The following is a 20267-nucleotide window of genomic DNA, read 5'->3' as shown; positions in this document are numbered from 1 at the left end:
ATTTAGTTTTATATTTATAAATTATATTTTGTGCTTATTTCACATTTTAGATTTTATGAATTTGATTTTACAGGTCTTTTAAGATTTTTTAATTTTTACAAATTACATTTTTCTTACAAAATCATTTATTTCCGTAGTCGTTCACGAAGGATTTTTTTTTTTTTCTTTTTTGACAAAACCGGACCATAGTTTCCTACAATTATTACAGCTGTTGAAAAGGCATAGGCACCGGCAGGGTGCAAGCATAGTTTTATAGAATTATTTAAAAGTGTTAAAAAGGCAATAGGTTAGCTGAAAATTGAGTTGATAATAGTAATAAAATGCAAAAACTTTACAAAAATGGGTGGATTGCTGAAAATTGGTGGGGGTTACTTGTCCTTATTTCGGGAATAGGTGGAAGATTTGGACTGGGATGGGAAAAAGTCGAATGCAGCCCCGGGCCCGAAAGAGCGTCTGACGGCATTGGGTGAATCTGAGAGAAGCGGCTCGAAAACAGAGTTGCGGCCATTCTTGGACTGAGAAATTGACAAGGGGGCCAGATCCAGATCATTGTCTAATAATAATGATCTTGGCTGCGGTTCAATGTTTCCAAGTGAGAGGATGGGGCCACCCAAGCGCTCCGCTTGCTGAAGAATGTTGATTTTGCTTGATTTGTATGTGTACCTGAAGTACTTCAAAGCTAGCACCGGACCCATCCCAGCAGCTACTATCAGCTGAAATTATATCCAAACACAACAAATAGCTTTTTAGTTGCGTTTTGTTTGTTTTAGTCAATGTTCTTTGACCATATATCATCATATGGAACAATAGATATCTGTCCATTCGTTATATTTTTTGGTATAATAAACTCCTATCTTTAGAATTAAAAATAGCCTTACTGTCTTTTGCACACAACACAGTAAGTACACAAGAGAAAAGATGGAGAGTGATGAAAACTTGCACTTTTTGTCTAGTCTAATATTGGTTCCCATTTGCTGGGAATTTGAGTACTAGGAGAAAGAATATGCAAAAGGGATGGATGGATGCACTTACAAACATAGTATTCCAGTAAGAGGGCTGTCTACACAAGCGATGCATGATTGTGTACATCCCGGATTGTGGCACAGCACTCACAATCCAATTGATGATATAGAAAACCACTAAATTTCCCCATATGGCAACATGTTGGAAGATTGTAAATGAGCTGCACACATACACATAATTGATAATTGGTAAACAAAGTGAATAAGTTTCAGTTACCAAGCTTTCAAGGCCTATTTTTTTGGGTGGGGGTGTAACAAAAAACTGCGACTTCTATCCCACGGACAAACTTTCTGGGGCGGGGCTATTTACATTTTAAAATGACATTTGTGGATTTGATGAGAAATGGATGCCAATTATTTGTCTTCTGTATAGTCCGTCTATATTATTATGGGGACATCAGTCTAATTCACGTCAACCACAAAAACAGATCTTTTCACTTACTGCACTCCTTTTTTCATGTTTTCCATAGATAGAGATCCTTCCTGAGTTTCGGTTTCATATAATTTATTTTGAAGCAGCATGATTCGTGTACACACACATTTCTTTTTCGACGACATTATTAAATACAAAAAAGTAAATATATAATAAATCTTTGAATTTTTTTATTTTAGACAAGTGTTACGCTCACTGGACAGGATAGAATAGTAGAACAGGTTGTATTATTGTATTACGTATATGAGACAAAAATTGCAACTTTTTTGTCCTGCCAAAGGTGGGAGACTGGTTTGAGAAAAAGACGTAAATGCCCTTTTCATCCTCATTTATCGAAAATAGATGTATTGCTCTGTCGGAATCGGAAGAGAGGGAAATATTTTCACAAATACAAATGGTGAAGATGAATTCTAGTAGTTGAAATCACAAGTGTTGGTAACTTACTTGGTCTCCAATGTGACCACAAAAGCTTGTAACCAGACACAGCCAGAAAGTGCCACCATTGATACCTCCTCCAACCCACTTTTCTCAAAGGCATATGAATGTATGGTTATCACAAACACAACAATCGCCTGAAAAAAATAATAATCACCACTGTAAATAATAGGGAAATATGGAGTAGCCATATATAGATATAGCAATGGATAAGAATGAAATATTGATGCCATGGTCATGTCGACCAAATCAAATCAGCTTCTTAACTGTGAAGATGAGAAAAGCATTTCATTAAGTTTCTTTTGTTTTTGTTTTTTTGAAGGATAATATATTAGCTTATTTACCCACATAGGTTATGTTTGCTTGCATTTTAAAATAAAATAAAATAAAAATGATGAGCATGAGTCATGAGTCATGAGACATGATGGATGATATTCATAAGATAAGAAGCGCCAATATGAAATGGTAATTAAGAAATAGCACTGACATGAAAAAGAGCACGCCCAAACCATCCAGCAAATGTAGTAGGATTGAGAAGCCTGTTTAAGAAGAAGAATATTAAAGGTTAGGTTAACTAGAACCAGAACTGAGACATGAATGATAAGAAGAATCCATCCAAAGTCCTAACTAACCTCCCTGCTTGGCAGTAAAATAATATTTGCGGGTGCTGCATAACAGTTTTTTCAGTGAGATCTTTGTCAAGAACACTGACTAGAACAGGAACACTGGTGTAGAAAACATTATAAGCCATGAGGCTCACAGAGTTGAAAAGGCTGGTGCCAGATACACCTGAAACGAATGAGAAACTGAACACAATTTAAGTCAGTAGTTGAATTATATTATAACTTATAAGAAATAACATCTCCGTTTCTTACAAAAGAAACAAGACAGGACAGAAAAGGTAACATCATGTACTGCATTCGTCAATGAATCCCCTCCTCTCCTCATACTCTTAAAATAAATATGTTATCTATCATTTACACATACAACCAACCAAATTCAATTTTTTACCATTTACCAACAACCTATCACAACCAAAAATATATATATCATATACCAGACTTTCAAATAAATATAGAAAATCCATCAATATTATACTTTATTTATAAAAAAATTTAAAACCATGTATTTAATATATTTTTTACAATTTTTAGATAAATATATTATCCAATAAATAACTATTAAAACTAAAAAGAATATATATATATATATATATATATATATATATATATATATATAAATTACACAAATGGTCCCTATGGTTTGGGGTAATTTGCACGAATGGTCACTACCCAACCTTGCCACACAAAAATAGCAATGATGAAAACAGTAGTAGTAGTAATCATAATGATAATAATAATAATAATAATAATAATAATAATAATAATAATAAGGATGAATGAAAGAGATTAACATAGGTTGTTGCAAGGGGGGGAACTCACAAAATCTGGATGAAGCATATGAGTAAGGATTTATAGAATGAATATTGTGAAAGAAATGCGGTGCGGTTATATGAATATCTCCCATGGACAAGTATCAATCTTTTAAGGAACCTGAACTCTGCATAGTAACACAAATGGAGATATTACTTCCTGTGCATCAGGGTATAATAAACTTAAACAAAAGAGCAATTTATTGCCATTTAAAACTAAGTTAATAATATTTTAAATAATTCTGAGACATGTGAAATTATTGAACCCATAAATAATCCCAAAAGCAATGAATGAGAACCTAAAAGAATGATGCCATGGACAGGAGATGTTTCTTTGGAAGAATGGGATTGACGAAGGTAAGGAATGAGTCTGTTTGGTGATCAATAGGAGCGGAATGTATTTAGATATGACTTTTTTTTATATAATATGCAGAAACATATCTACTCTATGATTTAATTATAATCAATGAAGATTTTATCCATGAACATTAATTAAATAACTAAACCTAATAGATTAAATGTTCACCTAAACCCAAATAAGTATTTAGTAAAAGATATATATATATATATATATATATATATATATATATATATATATATATATATATATATATATATATATTCTAGCTATTTTTAGAAAATAAGATGGTAATATAATTGAAATCATGAATCATGAATTGATAAATAAATGAATAAAGACGGGAGGGAGTTGGGTGATATTGCAAATTATAATGTTGTTCCACTTCCACAATGGAATGAGAAAACAAAAACAATTGGAAGGTTGGTAAGGAATGAAATTGAAGAAAATGGTATTTGTTTCCATTCAGTTAGTTGTTTTCATTTCGTAATCGTATTGCTGGCTAAAAGAGAAAAATAAAAATGCAGTAGTAGATCTATCTTACTCCCAATACTGTAATCAGCTGCTCTTGCTGCCTGTAGTCCTTCTCTCCCACTTATGCCAACACCAATATCAGCTTGTTGGATCATCCTCACATCATTCCCACCATCCCCAATGGCCAGGGTTCTGTAGTCACAAGATTTAAGAAGCTCTACAAGCTACAATACAAAGAGCTTTAGTACCAGTCCAATCACAGAATATAATAATTATAAACAAACAAACTAGTACCTGTGCTTTCTGGGATGGTGTAACCCTACAACATATAGCTGTCCGTGACAATATTGCCAACTCTGTGAATGCTTTCCGGTAATACTTGAGTGCAATTTCAAGAGCCCATCCATCTATCACAAAAGCCACATCCTGCAACATACATACATACATACATACATAAATGCCTTCTAATTAAATCAAACACAACAACCATCAATAATAAATCATAAATGTAACTCATTTCTTACCTTAGGTTCTGCTTTTGTTATCCTCATTGTAAGCAAAACTCTTTCCAGATTTCTGCAAACTTCATCTTCTGTTTTTCCATTAACTAACAGAAGCTGCCCTTTGGGTTCTACAAGTACAGAAAGAAATTTGAAAAATCATAAATTCTAAAATTTAACTCATCCTTCCTACTCAAGATACTTAAGGTAATTAATAACAACATAATTTTGTTGATTTCTTTCCAGGCACAGCATTGTACTTTGAAAAATCTAAGGATCATCTACCCAATTATCATCCAAATAAAAAAGCATTTTTTACTGTTATAACTCAAAAGTATAATAATGTCCCTAATAAGCAAAATAATAATAGCAATAATAAAGTACAATGCTATCATTGGGCAAAATTTTCAAACAACATTGGCCTTGATAAGAAAAAAAAATCCAAGTACTAAGCTGTAACAAAAAGAAACCAAGTATAAATGAAAGTACACTGCTATATCTTGCATTTCAGGTATAGCTCAGGATAAAATATCTGACATGTAACAACAAAAGAGTGCAGTGCAGTGCAGGCTTTAGAGTCTAATCAATGAAAATTTGGAGACATTAGTGGCTTTGCTGCTCTCAAGTAATGCATTACCATCATAGGAGAGCAAGGCACTTAACAGAGCTTTTTTCCAACTTGTTTTTTATATCTTTCACCAAGTACGCATCTATCACTATTTGTGAATTGTGATTCAAATTCTACACACAAATATATGTGTATGACTATGTTTGTTGAGTGGTTTCTCAATCCCTAAAAAAATTAACTAATTTTTTAACCAAAACACTTGTAGTTTCATTGTAAACCAGCATATATAGTATATACTATACCAAATGTCAATTGCTTTTACAAAACTTCTAACGGGTAGTTTATAATAAAACTACAACAATGATAGTTGAAATAGTTTACTCTGATGTTTTTCTTTTACTTCCATTTTTTCAAATTTCATATAAAGGTAACATACTTTAGTCATTTTCTGACTTTAGGAATCCTACTAATTTCAGTCCAAAATTAAAGGACAAAACTTTGATCCAAGGTAATTTTTTTCTTGAAAACCAGGTTGTCGATAGAAAACCTTTTCGTGTATATATGTATAGAGGTTTCTGTGTGTGATATGCATTCAAGAACAGAGAAAAGAAAAAAGTAACGGAGAAATATGGATTAAAATACTTGTTTTTTTTTTCTTATAAAAGCAAAGCCATTGAAATTATCCAATAAAGACTGTGTTTGTTGCACACACAGGATAGGAGAGGACGGACAGGACAAGCTTTGTAGGGCTATTTTCAATGATGAGGGCATTCACGTCTTTTGCACAAAAAAAAAGACTGGTCCTGCTTCTGGTTCCATCCCACCAAAAGTGGCACAACATGTTATGCATATCAAGTCCTTCTTAACAATCCCTAAAGAAGAACACCCATGTTCCTTTGAGGTTTAGGTATATCTAGATATGAGTAAGAGAATGATCCCTTCCCAGTTCCCACTACAAAGTACAATCAATCACCAGTCACAAGTGAGAAATATTTGCAGATGCCTTGGCATATATGAATCAACGTAATGGAGATTAGTTCCGTTAGAAGTCTAGAAAATCAATGTTCATGTTCATGTTCTGATATCAAGCAAGGTGAAGGTGAAGGTTTCACTACATAATTTTAACAAATATGTACCTGGGGAAACAAAATTGCAGGAAAGAGCAATCTGTATAGCGGTATTCTGTTTGTCACCAGTAAGCATCCAGAAATTTATCCCAGCTTTTCTGAGGGTTTCAATCGTCTCTGGCACACCATCCTGAAAAATATGCGACATACAAAAACTATAATGCTTCTTGGGTTGGGTTGCCAAAATAAGAGCATTGTACGTTGAAAAGTCTACTTGTTTATAGTATGTATGTATGTTCCTATTTCTTGCATTTCAGCTGCCAAGCTAACTATATCTGCTTCAAAGAAAATAAAGATTAACCTGTAAACGGTCCTCTATCGCAGCAACCCCAAGTATTTCAAGGTCATGTTCCAATCTTTGGCAAACCTCAGCTACTCTCCACTACAAAAATAAACCGATCATGTGAAAAAGAAAAATGAACAGACAATATCAAGATATAAAATAATAAAAATATAATGGTTTACACCACCCAACCAACCAGCCCCATGGACCTGACTTATGGATGCTTGCTGCCAGGTCAAGCAAAAGCATGTGATGATGTCTTTATGTTGTATGTATGTACGTATGTATTTATTTGTACCTCTCTGTCAACTAATGTGCTATTAGCCTCTTTAAACATCACAGACCAATCTTGATATTCCAACTCATTTAATTCACGCCAAGCCAAGCACAAAGTCCGTAGCCCCATTTGGGCATATTGATCTACAGCTTCAGAAAATGTCTTGGTTTGATGTCCTGCCAGTGCCACATTTTACAAGTAGCTATTTAAAAAACTTATATTATGATTTATGACCAACACGAGGAACACGGAATGCTTACCCGCATATGCACATGGAAGAATAGTTTCATCTGCTCCTTTCGACAAAAGCATAATATTCCCCTTATCACAATCTCTAACAACCACCGACATTCTTTTCCTATCAGAGGTAAACTCCAGGTACTCCAGCACCTCATACTGCTTTAACGACCCATTAAAGTTTATTTCTGCACACATAGTATTTTCTTTTAAATTACTAGCATAATTCAAATATTTCATTTAAAGGAACAAGGATGAATTCATACCAAGTATGTTAGAATTCTTGTTAACAAAAACCATATGCAAGGAAGCAGCTGCACGCACTAGAGCTTCCTCATCCTGCGACTGTGCCTTATATGAGACCGTTCCGCTTGGGCTGTAATTATTTGTTTCAGGTACAATTACATCATGCAGAAAACACAAAAACCAAAATGATGCAGCTTTCTTGGCGAAACAAGAGTGAAATGCAAGAAAAAGCAAAGCACTTTCACCTCATTTGTTTATTATAGCATCATACTTTTTATTCCTCCTATTACACTTACACCATCATAATTTGAAAAATCTACCCGATTATAGCAATGTCACCAAGCAATTTTCACTGCTATAATTGGTACATATTCAAGACTACAATCTCCTATCAAGAAGAAAACTGGAAGTACATTGTCATTGATATAAATTAAATGGGAGGACTTTGCAAAGTACAATGTTGGTAATAGTAAGATATCGCTATTTCTTGCATCTAGCCAGCAAAAAAAAAAAAAAAAAAAAAAAAAGCCAATGAGGAATAACCTTTTGATAGGAATGACAGTGTTACATATTGCCATAACCGTCAGAAATCTAATAGCATCTGGTGAAGCAGTATTGATGGCATTGAGAAGCTCCACATCTGTAAAAAGTACATTGAAAGAAATTTTAATGAGAAAGCAAGAGTACGTAGTATAAAGTAATCCTACATAAAGGAAATAACTAAATAATGTGTTCTAAAATCATAAATTTATAGAAATGCTTAAGTATTAATTATTTAATATTTCACTAACCATATTGATTTTTTAACTATATGATAAAAATAAAAAACAAAAAACATTTGATAGAAGTATACGCAAATAATAATAAACTATAAATAATGAAACACTTAAATACTTTTTTTGGAAAATTTCATCACATTTGGGGAAACGGAAAGGAGAGACAGATGATGGAAAATTTGTAAAAAGTTAGGACTTTATAAAGAGACCATTCCTTTCCCTGATTTATCTGTTAAGTCATTCTATCATCTTTATGCATTTTGTCTTTCTCTCTCGCTTCCTTAATCCTTATCTTATAGGGATGAACATTTTAACCGAAAAACCAAACTGGTAGGAACCGATAAGTGGTATCGTTCCGGGAAGGTTCGCGCTTATCTCGGTTCCGGTACCGAACACCTTCTTAGATGGCACACTTTCTAGTAGAACCAAATCAGAACCAGAACCAGAACCAGAACCGTTTAGTGGTATTCGGTCCAGTTCTCAGTTCCTCCTTCACTCCTTAATCGGTCTTTGGTTATTCCGGTTATAGAACCGGTTAGATCCCTACTTCCTTATATATATATATATATATATATATATATATATATATATATATATATATATATCATTCATCTCAGTTGTTCACTCCAATACCTGAAGAAGATCGAGGAGGTTGTGGTTCCTTTATTGTATGTATCAGGTATGTAAGTTATTCTATTAGGGTTTATATATATATATATATATATATATATATATATATATATATATATATATATGATTTGGTTCCAGAAACTTATTAAAGCTTTCCTTGTCTTTCTTCTCTGCCATCTCAATTTCAAGTAATACCTCTTTACTATCAAATTATTACAGCTTAGGAGAAAAAGACAAACCTTTCACAGCATCTCCATTCTCATTACCAAAGAATGTCCCCGCAATGCAACATCTCTTAAAAATCATCTTATTTTCTGTAAGTGTCCCTGTTTTATCTGTCAGTATGTACTCAACTTGACCCAGATCTTCACTTATTGCTGTGCTGCCATATAAAAAAAAATAAAAAAATATAGCAATAAACTGAATAAGGTGACGTAGCATATTTGGAAAAGATGATAAACAAATTACACTTTTCTTACTTTGTTGCATTGGCTGAAGTGCCAGTCTCCAGGTCAATCATCTGTTTATCCCAATCAATGAACTTTGCATACAAGCTTTTAACAAGATCTAATGACACCTGCCAAAGATGAGGGAAAATGAACTGGCATATCAAACAGCAAACAAACCATAAATAGAGCCTGTATATTGTAGAAGATGCTAAATGCAACAAGTATACTTTTATTTATTTGTGTATTATAGCATCCTACCTTCATTTCTTTCTATTACAGCATTGTACCTCCAAATTTAATTTTTTTTCTTATACTACGTTGAATGTACCCAAAATTGTAATATCTACCCGATTATAGTAAGGGTAAATGGCACAAAAAACACTCTTTTTACACAGAAATTCTATTTTGACACCGTGTTTTTTTTGTGTCAATTTTGACACTGTGTTTTCCAATTTGTTACAATTCTGACCACTTGACCGGTTAACCAGCTTGCATGATGACGTGTCAGTTTTGATGACGTGGCATGCTGACGTGTCAAAATTGAATTTTTTTCTCACAAAGGTATTCAACTGATGTGATGCCGAAAGAGCTTTTTGTTAATGACCAGTTGGTGGCCTTGTAAAAGTAGGAGTACTTGGGTAAGGAGATGAAGATGTGAATCCCAATCGGTGCTGTAAACTAGAATGTTGTCAAAAAAGACAAGAACCCCTTGGCGAAGAAATGGTCTAGAAACTTTGTGCATTAAGGCGTGAAACATTGAAGGCGCGTTAGTTAGCCCAAATGGCATAACTAAAAACTCATAGTGGCCATTATGAATACGAAAAGTTGTTTTGTGGGCATAAGATTCATGCATCCTGTAGGTGGCCTTGTAAAAGTAGGAGTACTTGGGTAAGGAGATGAAGATGTGAATCCCAATTAGTGTTGTAAACTAGAATGTCGTCAAAAAAGACGAGAACCCCTTTGCGAAGAAATGGTCTAAAAACTTCGTGCATTAAGGCCTGAAAGGTAGAAGGCGTGTTAGTTAGCCCAAAGGGTGTTAATAAAAACTCATAGTGGCCATTATGAATACGAAAAGTCGTCTTTTGGGCATCAGATTCATGCATCCAGACTTGGTAAAAGCCTGATTTAAAGTCGATCTTTTGAAAAGAATGTAGAACCATGAAGTTCATCAAGTAGTTCCTCAACTACTAGAATTGGATATGTGTCAGGAATAGTGACACGGTTGAGTGCTCTATAATCGATACACAGTCTCCAAGAGGAATCTTTCTTGCGTACGAGTATAACTGGACTGCAAAGGCATTGTGGCTCATACGAATGATCCCGGTAGATAGCATCTCATCACCCTGGCGTTGAATTTCATCTTTTTGTAGATGTGGATATCGGTAAGGGCGTACACAGATTGGACCCTGTCCTTCCAGGAGTGTAATACGGTGTTCGATAGAACGAACAGGAGGGAGTCCTTGGGGAGTCTGGAATAGTGGTGTAAATTGGGTCAGAATAGTAATTAATTGATTGTGTTGGGTAGTAGAGAGAGTAGTGGAAGGTTCCTGAGGATCAGTAATGGTGTTTAAATAGAGTTCTAGCCAATAATTAAGTGAATGGTGTGTAGGAGTTGGAGATATGCCACGTAGTATAATCTGGAATCCTTGAACGCATCTCCTGTTTCAACCAATTGAACACAACGTCTCCCAAAGATCCCAGCCAAGCAACGCCCAAAATGATATCCAAAGATCCCAACTCATAGACAAGAGCATCAACTGTATAAGAATAAGAGCCCATGTATAGAGAAATACCTTTGCAGATTTCCGCCATCATGACTTTAGTACCGTCACCCAAACTGATAGACAATGGTTTGGTATGGAAGATGGGAAGACCCAAGGTCGAGACTAAGGTCTTTGAGATGAAATTGTAGGTTGCACCACCAACCAACATAAGGGCAGTGAATCCATGGAGCTATCCTGCAAGCTTCAAAGTAAGGAAAGTGGTAGAGAGATCTGGTGTGAAACCTTGAGAATCTAACACATGGCACTCTCCATCGATAAGGATATCTTCGGTTTGGTCGTATTCGAGATGACAGTAAGAGTAGGACGCGAAATTGACCGTCGGCACATTTATGTTGTGGAGAAATTTTTTGACCACGGTTGAAACATAGCCCTAGACGTCGGCGTTCTTCCCAATCTTGCTTGGAGAGGTGTTTGATGCGATTAGGACGATGTGTAGTCGTAAGTGGACGGGTCGGGTCAGGAGGTTTACCCATGGATTGGCCCGTAGTGATTTGGGGTCGAGGTGTTGCACTAATAGGATTTGTAGGCTTAGTAAAGGAATAGGCTGAAGAAGAGTTACCTTTCCATGGTGGATAGCCCGATCCGAATGAAGAAGGCTTACATAGAGTAGCAGGGTAATTGGTGTCGGTGGTCATGGCGAGCCAGTTCCATGGCTGTGTCACAGGTATTGGGACGTAGCGTACGAACCCAATTTCGGATGGTTGGTTGGAGGCCTCGTAAGAATATCCCGAGAGATTGATCCTCTGATTGTTCGGGTATTAGAGCTATTAGAGCTGAGATAGACTCAAATTGCTCGATGTAAGTTTAAATGTCGCCTTCTTAATACAGAGAGCCCAAAGCTTCAGTTGCATTCAAAAAAGGAGAGTTGCCAAATCGAACAATAAGGTTTGCCTTGAAATGTTCCCAGGTGGTTTGGGGGTGTTTGAACATCAACGTGGTGAACCAATTGAGTGCAGAACCATCCATACACATCTGAATGAGCTTTAATTTGTTGGAATCGATGGTTTGCTGAACGGAAAAATAAAGCTCGGCTTTGGTTATCCACCTACGGGGGTCGTCTCGGTAACTTGACCTTGGGTAGAGAGAAAAGTGAATCATCAGAGGTTTGGAAACGTGGGTTTAAGACGTCGGAACGGTAAATGACACCAGAGGAATCACCTTCTTCAATGTGGCGCTCAGGACGGTCTAGAGAGGTTTGCATCAATTTCTCCATTAGCTCCTTCAAGGATTTGAAAGAGTTGGCCATGTCTTGCATCTGTGTAGAGACTGATCTGGTCCATTTTTCCCTCACGAGCATTCATACGATTATTCAGAGATTGGAGGCAAGTGGTAACTTGAGCTTCGTTGTTATCAGGCACGATGAGAGAAGGAAGAAAAGCTGGGCAATGGAGCCAATTGATAGGAAGGAGATATATAATGTAATAAATCGATAATCAACTATAATCTATAATAATGCTTGAATGCTTGATTTATTTCTGAAAATGGTAAAGAGAAGAATACAAGAGGGAATATCAAAGAAGAGAGCCAATGATCACTCTTCCTGACCAAGCTAACTACTAGCCGATCCTTCCTAACAGAAAAATATTCTCTCCACACCCGCGTTCACCTAGTATCTCCATGTGATGTAACAAACTATGATGTCATCTTACAACTGTCCCACTTTCTTCTTACGTTAGTAGACGTTCCGAGGCTTGGGCTCTTCAATGGGCTTAGCAATTGTGACGGCTTGTTCTCTATGACTCTATCAACATTGTTATAATCCGGTGGATTTTAATAATAATTGAAAGTCATGCATTTAGCTCTAAAAGAAGACGTGAAAGTAAAATGCTATAACAAACAAACTAGTGAAAGCCATGCATTTAGCTCTATTTTATTCACCAATCCAAATATGTTTCAATAGAAATTTCTCATGTGATCAAAGCAAAATTATGGCCATAACTGTTCTTCACGTATCTTCTGACAAACAGCTATGTAAATTAAAAGGCTTCAATTATAATAAGCAACAAGCATACCATCAAAGAATAAAGACCTAATCCTAAGTAAAATTACCTTTATAGATATTGGTATCATGATGGAACAAAGAAGCTCAAACCGCAGAGGGATTATCAGTAGTTCATACCATGGACCCTCATCTGGATATAGAACATACCAATGCTGCATAAGGAAGATACGAACATGAGTTCAATTGTCCAAGTGTGACAAGAGATATGAGATAGCAAATTAGGGGGCATTGTTGGAACATCCCTTAAATATGTGGCCTTAAGACCTTTTACACCAACAATACTAGTACATAACATTTGTTATCATTTGTACTACATTCATTTTGACTTAAATGACAATATCTAGCGTAACTAACTAATTTATGGAAATAACTGCCATGTAACTTGGTCTCTTTCCCAGGTGATGTCGTGAACATAAAGAGAATCAGAAAACTCTCTCTAGTAACACCTTAACTTGTGAAGTCCTTTCTTTACATAAATTACGGAATGGCTTCCTCATCAAACTTAAATCCTGAATAGGAGTTGTTATCATGTAAGTTTTCCTTTAATGATTTAATCAGCCTATTGGATAGATTGACTTGATTTAAGATTGACTCCTGTTACATGTTTAATTTGATCAACAGGAATAAGATACATGACGCTCAGGACTAAAATAGATTATGTAAAGAAGCCATTCAATAATAATTGACCTACAGAGTAAAAGAACCCATAAATAGTTTATGATGAAGATGCCACGTCTGCATAGATAGATTATACAAGTGAAGTTGAAATCATTCCAATTTTATGTTGCCATTTCTGCATAGATAGATTATTTATGTGAGCTGATATGATTTGAACTCATGCTAAATCAGAATGAAGTCTTAAGTCATGTAAAGAGGGCAACTTAGGAAGTATCACAATTCACAAAAGCTCCTATCACCATCAGCAACAAAGAATACCAATCCTAGAAGTAGAACCACAGATGGCATAGCAACTATAAACCTTAGACTTGATTTTGAAGTGTTAACTTTGTATGTATCCAATCAGCAGAATGAGATGAATGGTGCAAAAACACATAAATTATAAAGTAGTATTTTGAATCAAGAACAAGCATAAGTATGTGAAAGGAACAGTGTAGCTGTAGCAGAGTAATGTACATGATGAGAGTGAGGCAAACAGTATACAAACCTTTCTTGCTTCTGTATCCTTCCATATATTTCCAGCTATGCCCAAAACAATTACCACCACAATCTGAAATATGAATATAGCCCCAGTCAACTTGTCAATCATCGCGTCCATAGCAGTAAGCTTCGGTTCTGCCACACCTCTACTCATGCCCATCTTGGTCTCATTGCCTGCTTGACAAATCATGGATCAGCTAAAAAGGAGGAGATACTTTCATAGATTCCTGCTAAATAGAAAGACTTTCATCTTTTGTATGTGAACTGTGAAGAGATAGGACATGCCTGTATATACAGCAACACCACAAGCCCAGTCTGTATTCCGTAAGTAGCATGATTGTAGGATTGTATTTTTTATGCTTAAAGGGCACACATCATTATCTAAAAATGGAGGAAACAGCCTCAGATTTGCATCAAATCTTCTAATGTCCTTATCTGGGTGTGGGCACTCAATCACACCCTGCAAAAAAGAAGACCCCATATAAATAAAGGGCTGTTTAGTTCGTAGAATGTTTTTGGAATAGGTATCATAATTTGTCACTTGTTTGGTTGGCAGGAATTTGGAAAGAATTCAATAATAAAACTTAAATATCTTTTGCTCTTTACTTAAAATTTGATTATCTTTTTGTTTATTGTAAATATATACAATTCGATTTTTTATTTCAAAATTATATATGATGAGGATATTTTGGTCGGAAGAATGAAACTTAATCCCTTCCACCCTTCCCTAGGAATAGTGAAATTGATCAAACATGGAATTTGAATTCCATCCTAATATTGTGTAATGCGTGAGAATAATTAGAATGTATCCTCAAGTTATAGAGTAAATATGCAAATCTTGCCTTGATTTTGTGCAACAAGTCAGAGTCAATACCCATGCAAGCAGGAGGTATATTCCTTGTCTTAAGGTCAGTTTCACCATCTAGGGCAGCCGTCTGCAAAATATGTTATTAAATGGTTACAAGCTATGATATGAAATGTATAGTAGAAACTAGAAAGAAACAAAGAAGGAAATAGAATGCTAATTATTTCTCTAACTTGATTAAGCTCTATCAAGGTGCATGATGGTAAATACAAATTTCCATTTTAGTATCAAACTCCAGATACTAAAAGCTCCCAAACTTGGCAAAAATCAAATTTAAACATTGACTTGTTTATCAAATGGGACCACATGAGGTCTTCAAGACAAATACCGGCTTATAATCATTATAATTTCTTTAATTCTCCTTTTTGTTCCTACTTACTATATATTGCCAAACATGAGATTCTAAAAGGATTTAATGTAGTAAATCATATGATACAACCTTATCTAATGCAAACACAAACACAAACACAGGCCATGGTGTTGCCTATTTGCTTTCTCAATTTATGGATGCTTTATCATTTATGTGGATTAGTTGTAGGTTTGGTGATGGAGAGTTGAACTCTTGAAGTGCCAAGGTTCCTATAAATTATATATATATATATATATATATATATATATATATATATATATATATATATATCCTCTAACTAATAGTATTCCTGTGACAACAAGCACCATCACCCAAGCTAGTCATGGCAGGCTAGAAATTCTACATAATAAATCGTATGAGATATCAGCAAGAAGTAAGAACATAGTCATAGAGTAGGAACCGAAACATACCTCCACATAGCAAACTCCTTGTGGCTCGGAGGTACCAAGTAAAACGAGATCACATGGAACTTCATCATTTTCACGTAGCCACACCAGGTTGCCAACGTGAATCTCTTGCGCTTGAATCTTCAATTAAAATTCATTAACATGGTTTTTGAGAGAAATAGTCAAAGTCCACAAAATTTATCCCTTTATCACAGAAAGAAATTTTTTGTCTTATTGAGTTGGTTTAGCACTTACCAGTTTCTTGGAACCCTGCCTCACAACCCATACTTGTTTCTCATTTGCTTTCTTGTCAGAGAGATATCTATTGTAGTCATCCCATGCCTCTTTCGTTGCTGAGACTGCGAATATAAATATGAGTGGACCCCACGTACTAGCGGGGTTTACTGGTGTTATAAGCGGCCATAGTTGAAGACAAGCGATCAACAAAAAGTATTGGTTCATAAAGCGGCTGGGAAAAAAAGAAATTTAGAGGAACAGGTTAGAATGTGGTAGAAAGAGGTAAACAGAAGTAACTAATAAAGGGCAACAAAAGATGATATCACTTGCAAAACCACATCAAAAAATTAAGAAAACTAGCTTCCAATCATCCCATAAAGGAGGTCATACTTAGAAAGTCCTATCTCATGCTCAATATTTCAATATATATATATATATATATATATATATATATATATATATATATATATATATATATATATATCCGCTCATCCCACTTATCTTCATGAAACATTTAGTTCTACTTATACAAAATTTTTGCTCCTATTCTCTTCAAAAACTAGGCGCTTTCATTATCAAACATAAAGACATAAAGTACAATCTTTTCTATACTCATCCCAACACAACATAACCATGTATAACTACAATATTCAATTGAGATACATACTCAAATCATCATATCAGCATCTAAAATCTTAAAATACATCTCAGATATTACATTACCTGAACTGTTCCCATAAATTTTTCGGGATGAAATTTAACAATGTGTACTTTCTGTTTGATATACGGTTATCACAGTAAAGCTCATGCGACAAATCGTCGTCATTGGCATACACAAAACGCTTCATTTTTTACTTTGGTGCATGCAATCATACTCCTAATATGTTCACCCGAGATCAAATGCAGGCAGCTACAAATCATCTTCAAGAAAATCCATGTCCTGAAATTTGTTACACAATATCAATAAACATTACATACACTCTCATGGGAGCAGCTAGCTACATGGCACAGGCTTGCAAGACATGAAGAACAATATCCTCGACCTTTATACCAGTTAGGGATAGGCTACATAAGAATACCTAGTTATGCACCCACAAGAAAAGAATGCTACCTTGTATGAAAGCTAAAACTTAAAAATCAGTTCTAAAGCATTCAGAAATTCATAGTTTAATTGACTTTTTATTTTACATTGCAAATTTAAAATCAAGAGCATTTTTTGCAGAATTCTCCCAGCTCATTATTTTTTTCTTTCATATTTGTTTAATTACAGTAGTTTTGCTCTACTGCTTGGATGCCATGCCATCCAAGCAGTCAAAAGAGCATTCAAACCAATTGACGTGTGCATAATCACAAAGATAAATTAAACTTAAGCATGAATGCATCACAATATAACTAGGGTATAGGAGTTCATCTAGCTTCAGTTACTTGATGCCGAACACATAAGTACTCAAACTGCCAAACACATCCTAAAAGTCTATCAGAATTGACGAAATCAGTTACAGAAAATGGCGAATTTCATCTAAGAGTTGGAATACATACGGATCAGGTAGTGAATTTGACGAATAAAGCTGAAACCCGAAAATCACAAGAGCGCGTATGAATCAAAGTAAACGAGATGTTTGATACCTGAGGGGAATTGGCGTGGGTGCGATTGGGTCTGAGCTTCTTTCCAAGAGAATATGCTTCTTAAGGGGAGAGTTGAATAGTCAAGACTCGGAATCTCGGATATGCTTTCTTCGATGGTTCGATCAGGGACCAAAGTCAGCTATTTCGTTTCTCTGTTAAGAATTTGCAAATTATGCCCTCAATAGTACAGGAAAATAGAAGGCAAATCTGGTGTAGTCACTCAATTTGGGAATTCTCAATACTCGAGATTCATAGAAATTATATTATATTAGCTAAAGAAATTAGATTATATTAAAGATGGAAATAAAACTACATTAGATAAAACAATTTTATATAAAATGGAAAATAAAATTTTTAAAGAAGCTATATATATCGTTTAGTAAAAAAATATAAAAACAAAAATATCCAGAAAAATAATTAATCGAGATAAAAGATTATATTAAAATTTGTCACTAAAACCAACTGGATTTATAACACTCTATTTCAAGTCGTTTCATAATTTGGGGCCATGACTCGAAGACCAATTATCATAAGGTTTCGGGCATTGAGGAAAATGAGGTTTAGACCCATTTGGATATGGGTGATGTGGATTTTGTGATCCAAGAGTTTGATTTGTGCTTTAGAGCGCAAAGGTTATATTAGTAAAGTGATGGTTTCGAACCTTTTATTGAATTTAAGGATTTTAGTTTGATGTGTTTTAAGTAAAAGTAAATAGATAAGGTTGTAGAGCTCCTCAACACCTTGAACGAATAAGTTATAACCATCTGAAGTTAAGATTTTGGGCTAGCCGGGAATGTTGAGCGTACAATGAATGTACATTGGGCGTTTAGGGCTGGGTGATCGTGGAGGCTCCTTCACATACGTTGGGCGTTCGCGTCTCAAACCCAAACCCTAATTTAGGACCTTGGACCCTATTTAAACACCTTAACTCATTTCCAACCCTTATTATCTTCAAAATCCATCCCCTCTAACCCTAAATTAGAAACCCTAGCCCCATTTGGAAGGATCTCGAGCCTTTGAGTGATTTTGGGTGGATTTTTACTGCATTTGGAAATAGAAGAACTCCTTTGATAAGTGTGGGTTGTCTTGAAGCTTGGAGATCCAGACCTTATTCATCTAGATCTAGCTTCTTGAGGTATAAAGTCTTAATCTTGATAATGCATATGTTAGATCTAGCTAGTTTTGGGTGCTTTGAGCTTTTGATCACTTTAATTCATAAAGTTTAGATCTTGAAAGTTTGTGACCTTATTATAGATAAATGTAACATACACGTTTTTAAATCGTGTTTTGTAATGAATAAAATTGTGAAATACTATGTGAAATTGAGTTTTGAGTTCCAACAGATGGTTTTTACTAGAAATGAAGTAAAACTATGTTTGCAATCACTCAGAAAATATTGGAAGTCTTATGAGATTCCAATTAAAAGCCAAATAGTGAAATTTAGCGAAAATATAAAATTTTAAATAAGTAAAATTTTATTATTTATGTTGTAGAGAATCTCGTTAGAAACTTGTAGGCGAAAACCTCGTCGAAATCCGAGTTATAACGAAGAAGTTGTGACTAACCGAAGATCCGCGACAAAACCGGCACCGAATGACGTAAAAAGTGAGTTTTTGATAAACTACTTTTTAGCCTTAGTAATCTAAATGAAAGTCGTATTATTCGTTAAACCGAAAAATTCGATAAAAAGAACGCCAAAATCTGACTTCGTATGAGGAAGTTATGATTTTTCGAAGTTTCAACTTAGCAGTAGACAGCTAAAAACTCGAATTTTAGATCGAGCGATATTTGACCGATAGATCCTAAACGAGAATCGAAGGTCTCGTCATTTGTATTACAACGGTAAAAAGTCTGACGAAAACGGATGTCGGATGAAGAAGTTATGAATTTTTAACGGATTTTCCTGTCCCGATCTGTTAAAAATAATTATATTAAAAATAAAGTCAAAATTAGCCGACGAAGTCTAAACGAAAGTTGTAGAGAGAAATTTTAGCTACGCGTGCATATAAAGAACGTAAAAAACGGAGCTCGTATGCGAAAGTTATGGATTTTAGAAGTTCGGGGCCCGAAAACCGAGAAAACTCGCATGAACAGTGTTCGGACACGTCACCTCGCACGAAGAAGCAGCGTCACCGGAGACATGGCCGTTCCGAGAAGCAACACGTGTCGCATGCTGATTCGACCGAAGTGCGAGCCAATCAACCTCCGACACGCCTCGCTGCGGTGTCCGAACCTCGCTCCTCCACGTCTCGCCTACCTCTCGCATACGAAGCCACGTCTGAGCCTCGTGGCCTTCGCTTCTCGCGCCACCTGCCACTCGTTGCTGACGCCACCGAGTTGCTTCACTGCTTGCTTCCTTCCCAGCCGACTCCGAACCTCGGCCCTATAAATAGGAGGGTGCGAACCCTCCCGGCTAAAACTTGAAAATTTTCATTTTTCACCCCTAAATCCATATTTTCACTATTTTGACTTTTCCCGAATCCCCGGTATCAATTGTAGCACCGGAAACACGTCCCGAGACCCCCGAGAAGCCTGGAAATTTTATCTTTTTGGTTTTGAAGCCCTACCTTCGCAGAGCCCGGTTTTCAATTA

The 20267-nt window shown here is 35.5% G+C and overlaps 1 protein-coding gene across 2 annotated transcripts; it reads right to left on the bottom strand.

The window, feature by feature from the left end:
• Nucleotides 1–211: 211 nt before the first annotated feature.
• ALA2 (aminophospholipid ATPase 2) lies at nucleotides 212–17896 on the bottom strand. 2 transcript variants are annotated; one of them, XM_078957389.1, is made up of 25 exons: nucleotides 17589–17896; nucleotides 16773–16989; nucleotides 16068–16281; nucleotides 15837–15953; nucleotides 15034–15126; nucleotides 14477–14651; nucleotides 14199–14365; nucleotides 13081–13185; nucleotides 9278–9375; nucleotides 9038–9180; nucleotides 7936–8032; nucleotides 7413–7522; nucleotides 7170–7334; nucleotides 6931–7085; nucleotides 6651–6731; nucleotides 6359–6479; nucleotides 4679–4785; nucleotides 4449–4580; nucleotides 4225–4378; nucleotides 3333–3450; nucleotides 2523–2696; nucleotides 2378–2429; nucleotides 1900–2027; nucleotides 1033–1183; nucleotides 212–713 (listed from the first exon to the last, which is right to left on the bottom strand). In XM_078957389.1, exons 2-25 carry the CDS (start codon nucleotides 16895–16897, stop codon nucleotides 369–371), a joined length of 3327 nt encoding a protein of 1108 aa, XP_078813515.1. In that variant the 5' UTR covers nucleotides 16898–16989; nucleotides 17589–17896; the 3' UTR covers nucleotides 212–368. The 2 variants fall into 2 exon arrangements, with proteins under 2 accessions (XP_078813515.1, XP_078813513.1); XM_078957387.1 differs by having other exon boundaries at nucleotides 17676–17895.
• Nucleotides 17897–20267: the final 2371 nt, after the last annotated feature.

This window comes from Lactuca saligna, chromosome 5 (genome assembly GCF_052625555.1).
Source record: "Lactuca saligna cultivar CGN05327 chromosome 5, ASM5262555v1, whole genome shotgun sequence".
NCBI classification, from domain to species: domain Eukaryota; kingdom Viridiplantae; phylum Streptophyta; class Magnoliopsida; order Asterales; family Asteraceae; genus Lactuca; species Lactuca saligna.
This window is presented reverse-complemented; position numbering and strand designations above follow the sequence as displayed.

What these genes read in the sequence shown, in the direction of transcription:
- ALA2 (XM_078957389.1), bottom strand. Translation starts at nt 16,897, where the DNA reads ATGAAGCGTTTTGTGTATGCCAATGACGACGATTTGTCGCATGAGCTT. An exon ending in AATTTATGGGAACAGTTCAG is followed by an intron (nt 16,282 to 16,772) that starts GTAATGTAATAT and finishes TTTTTTTCCCAG; the next exon opens with CCGCTTTATGAACCAATACT. An exon ending in TGATACCAATATCTATAAAG is followed by an intron (nt 9,376 to 13,080) that starts GTAATTTTACTT and finishes CATCTTTGGCAG; the next exon opens with GTGTCATTAGATCTTGTTAA.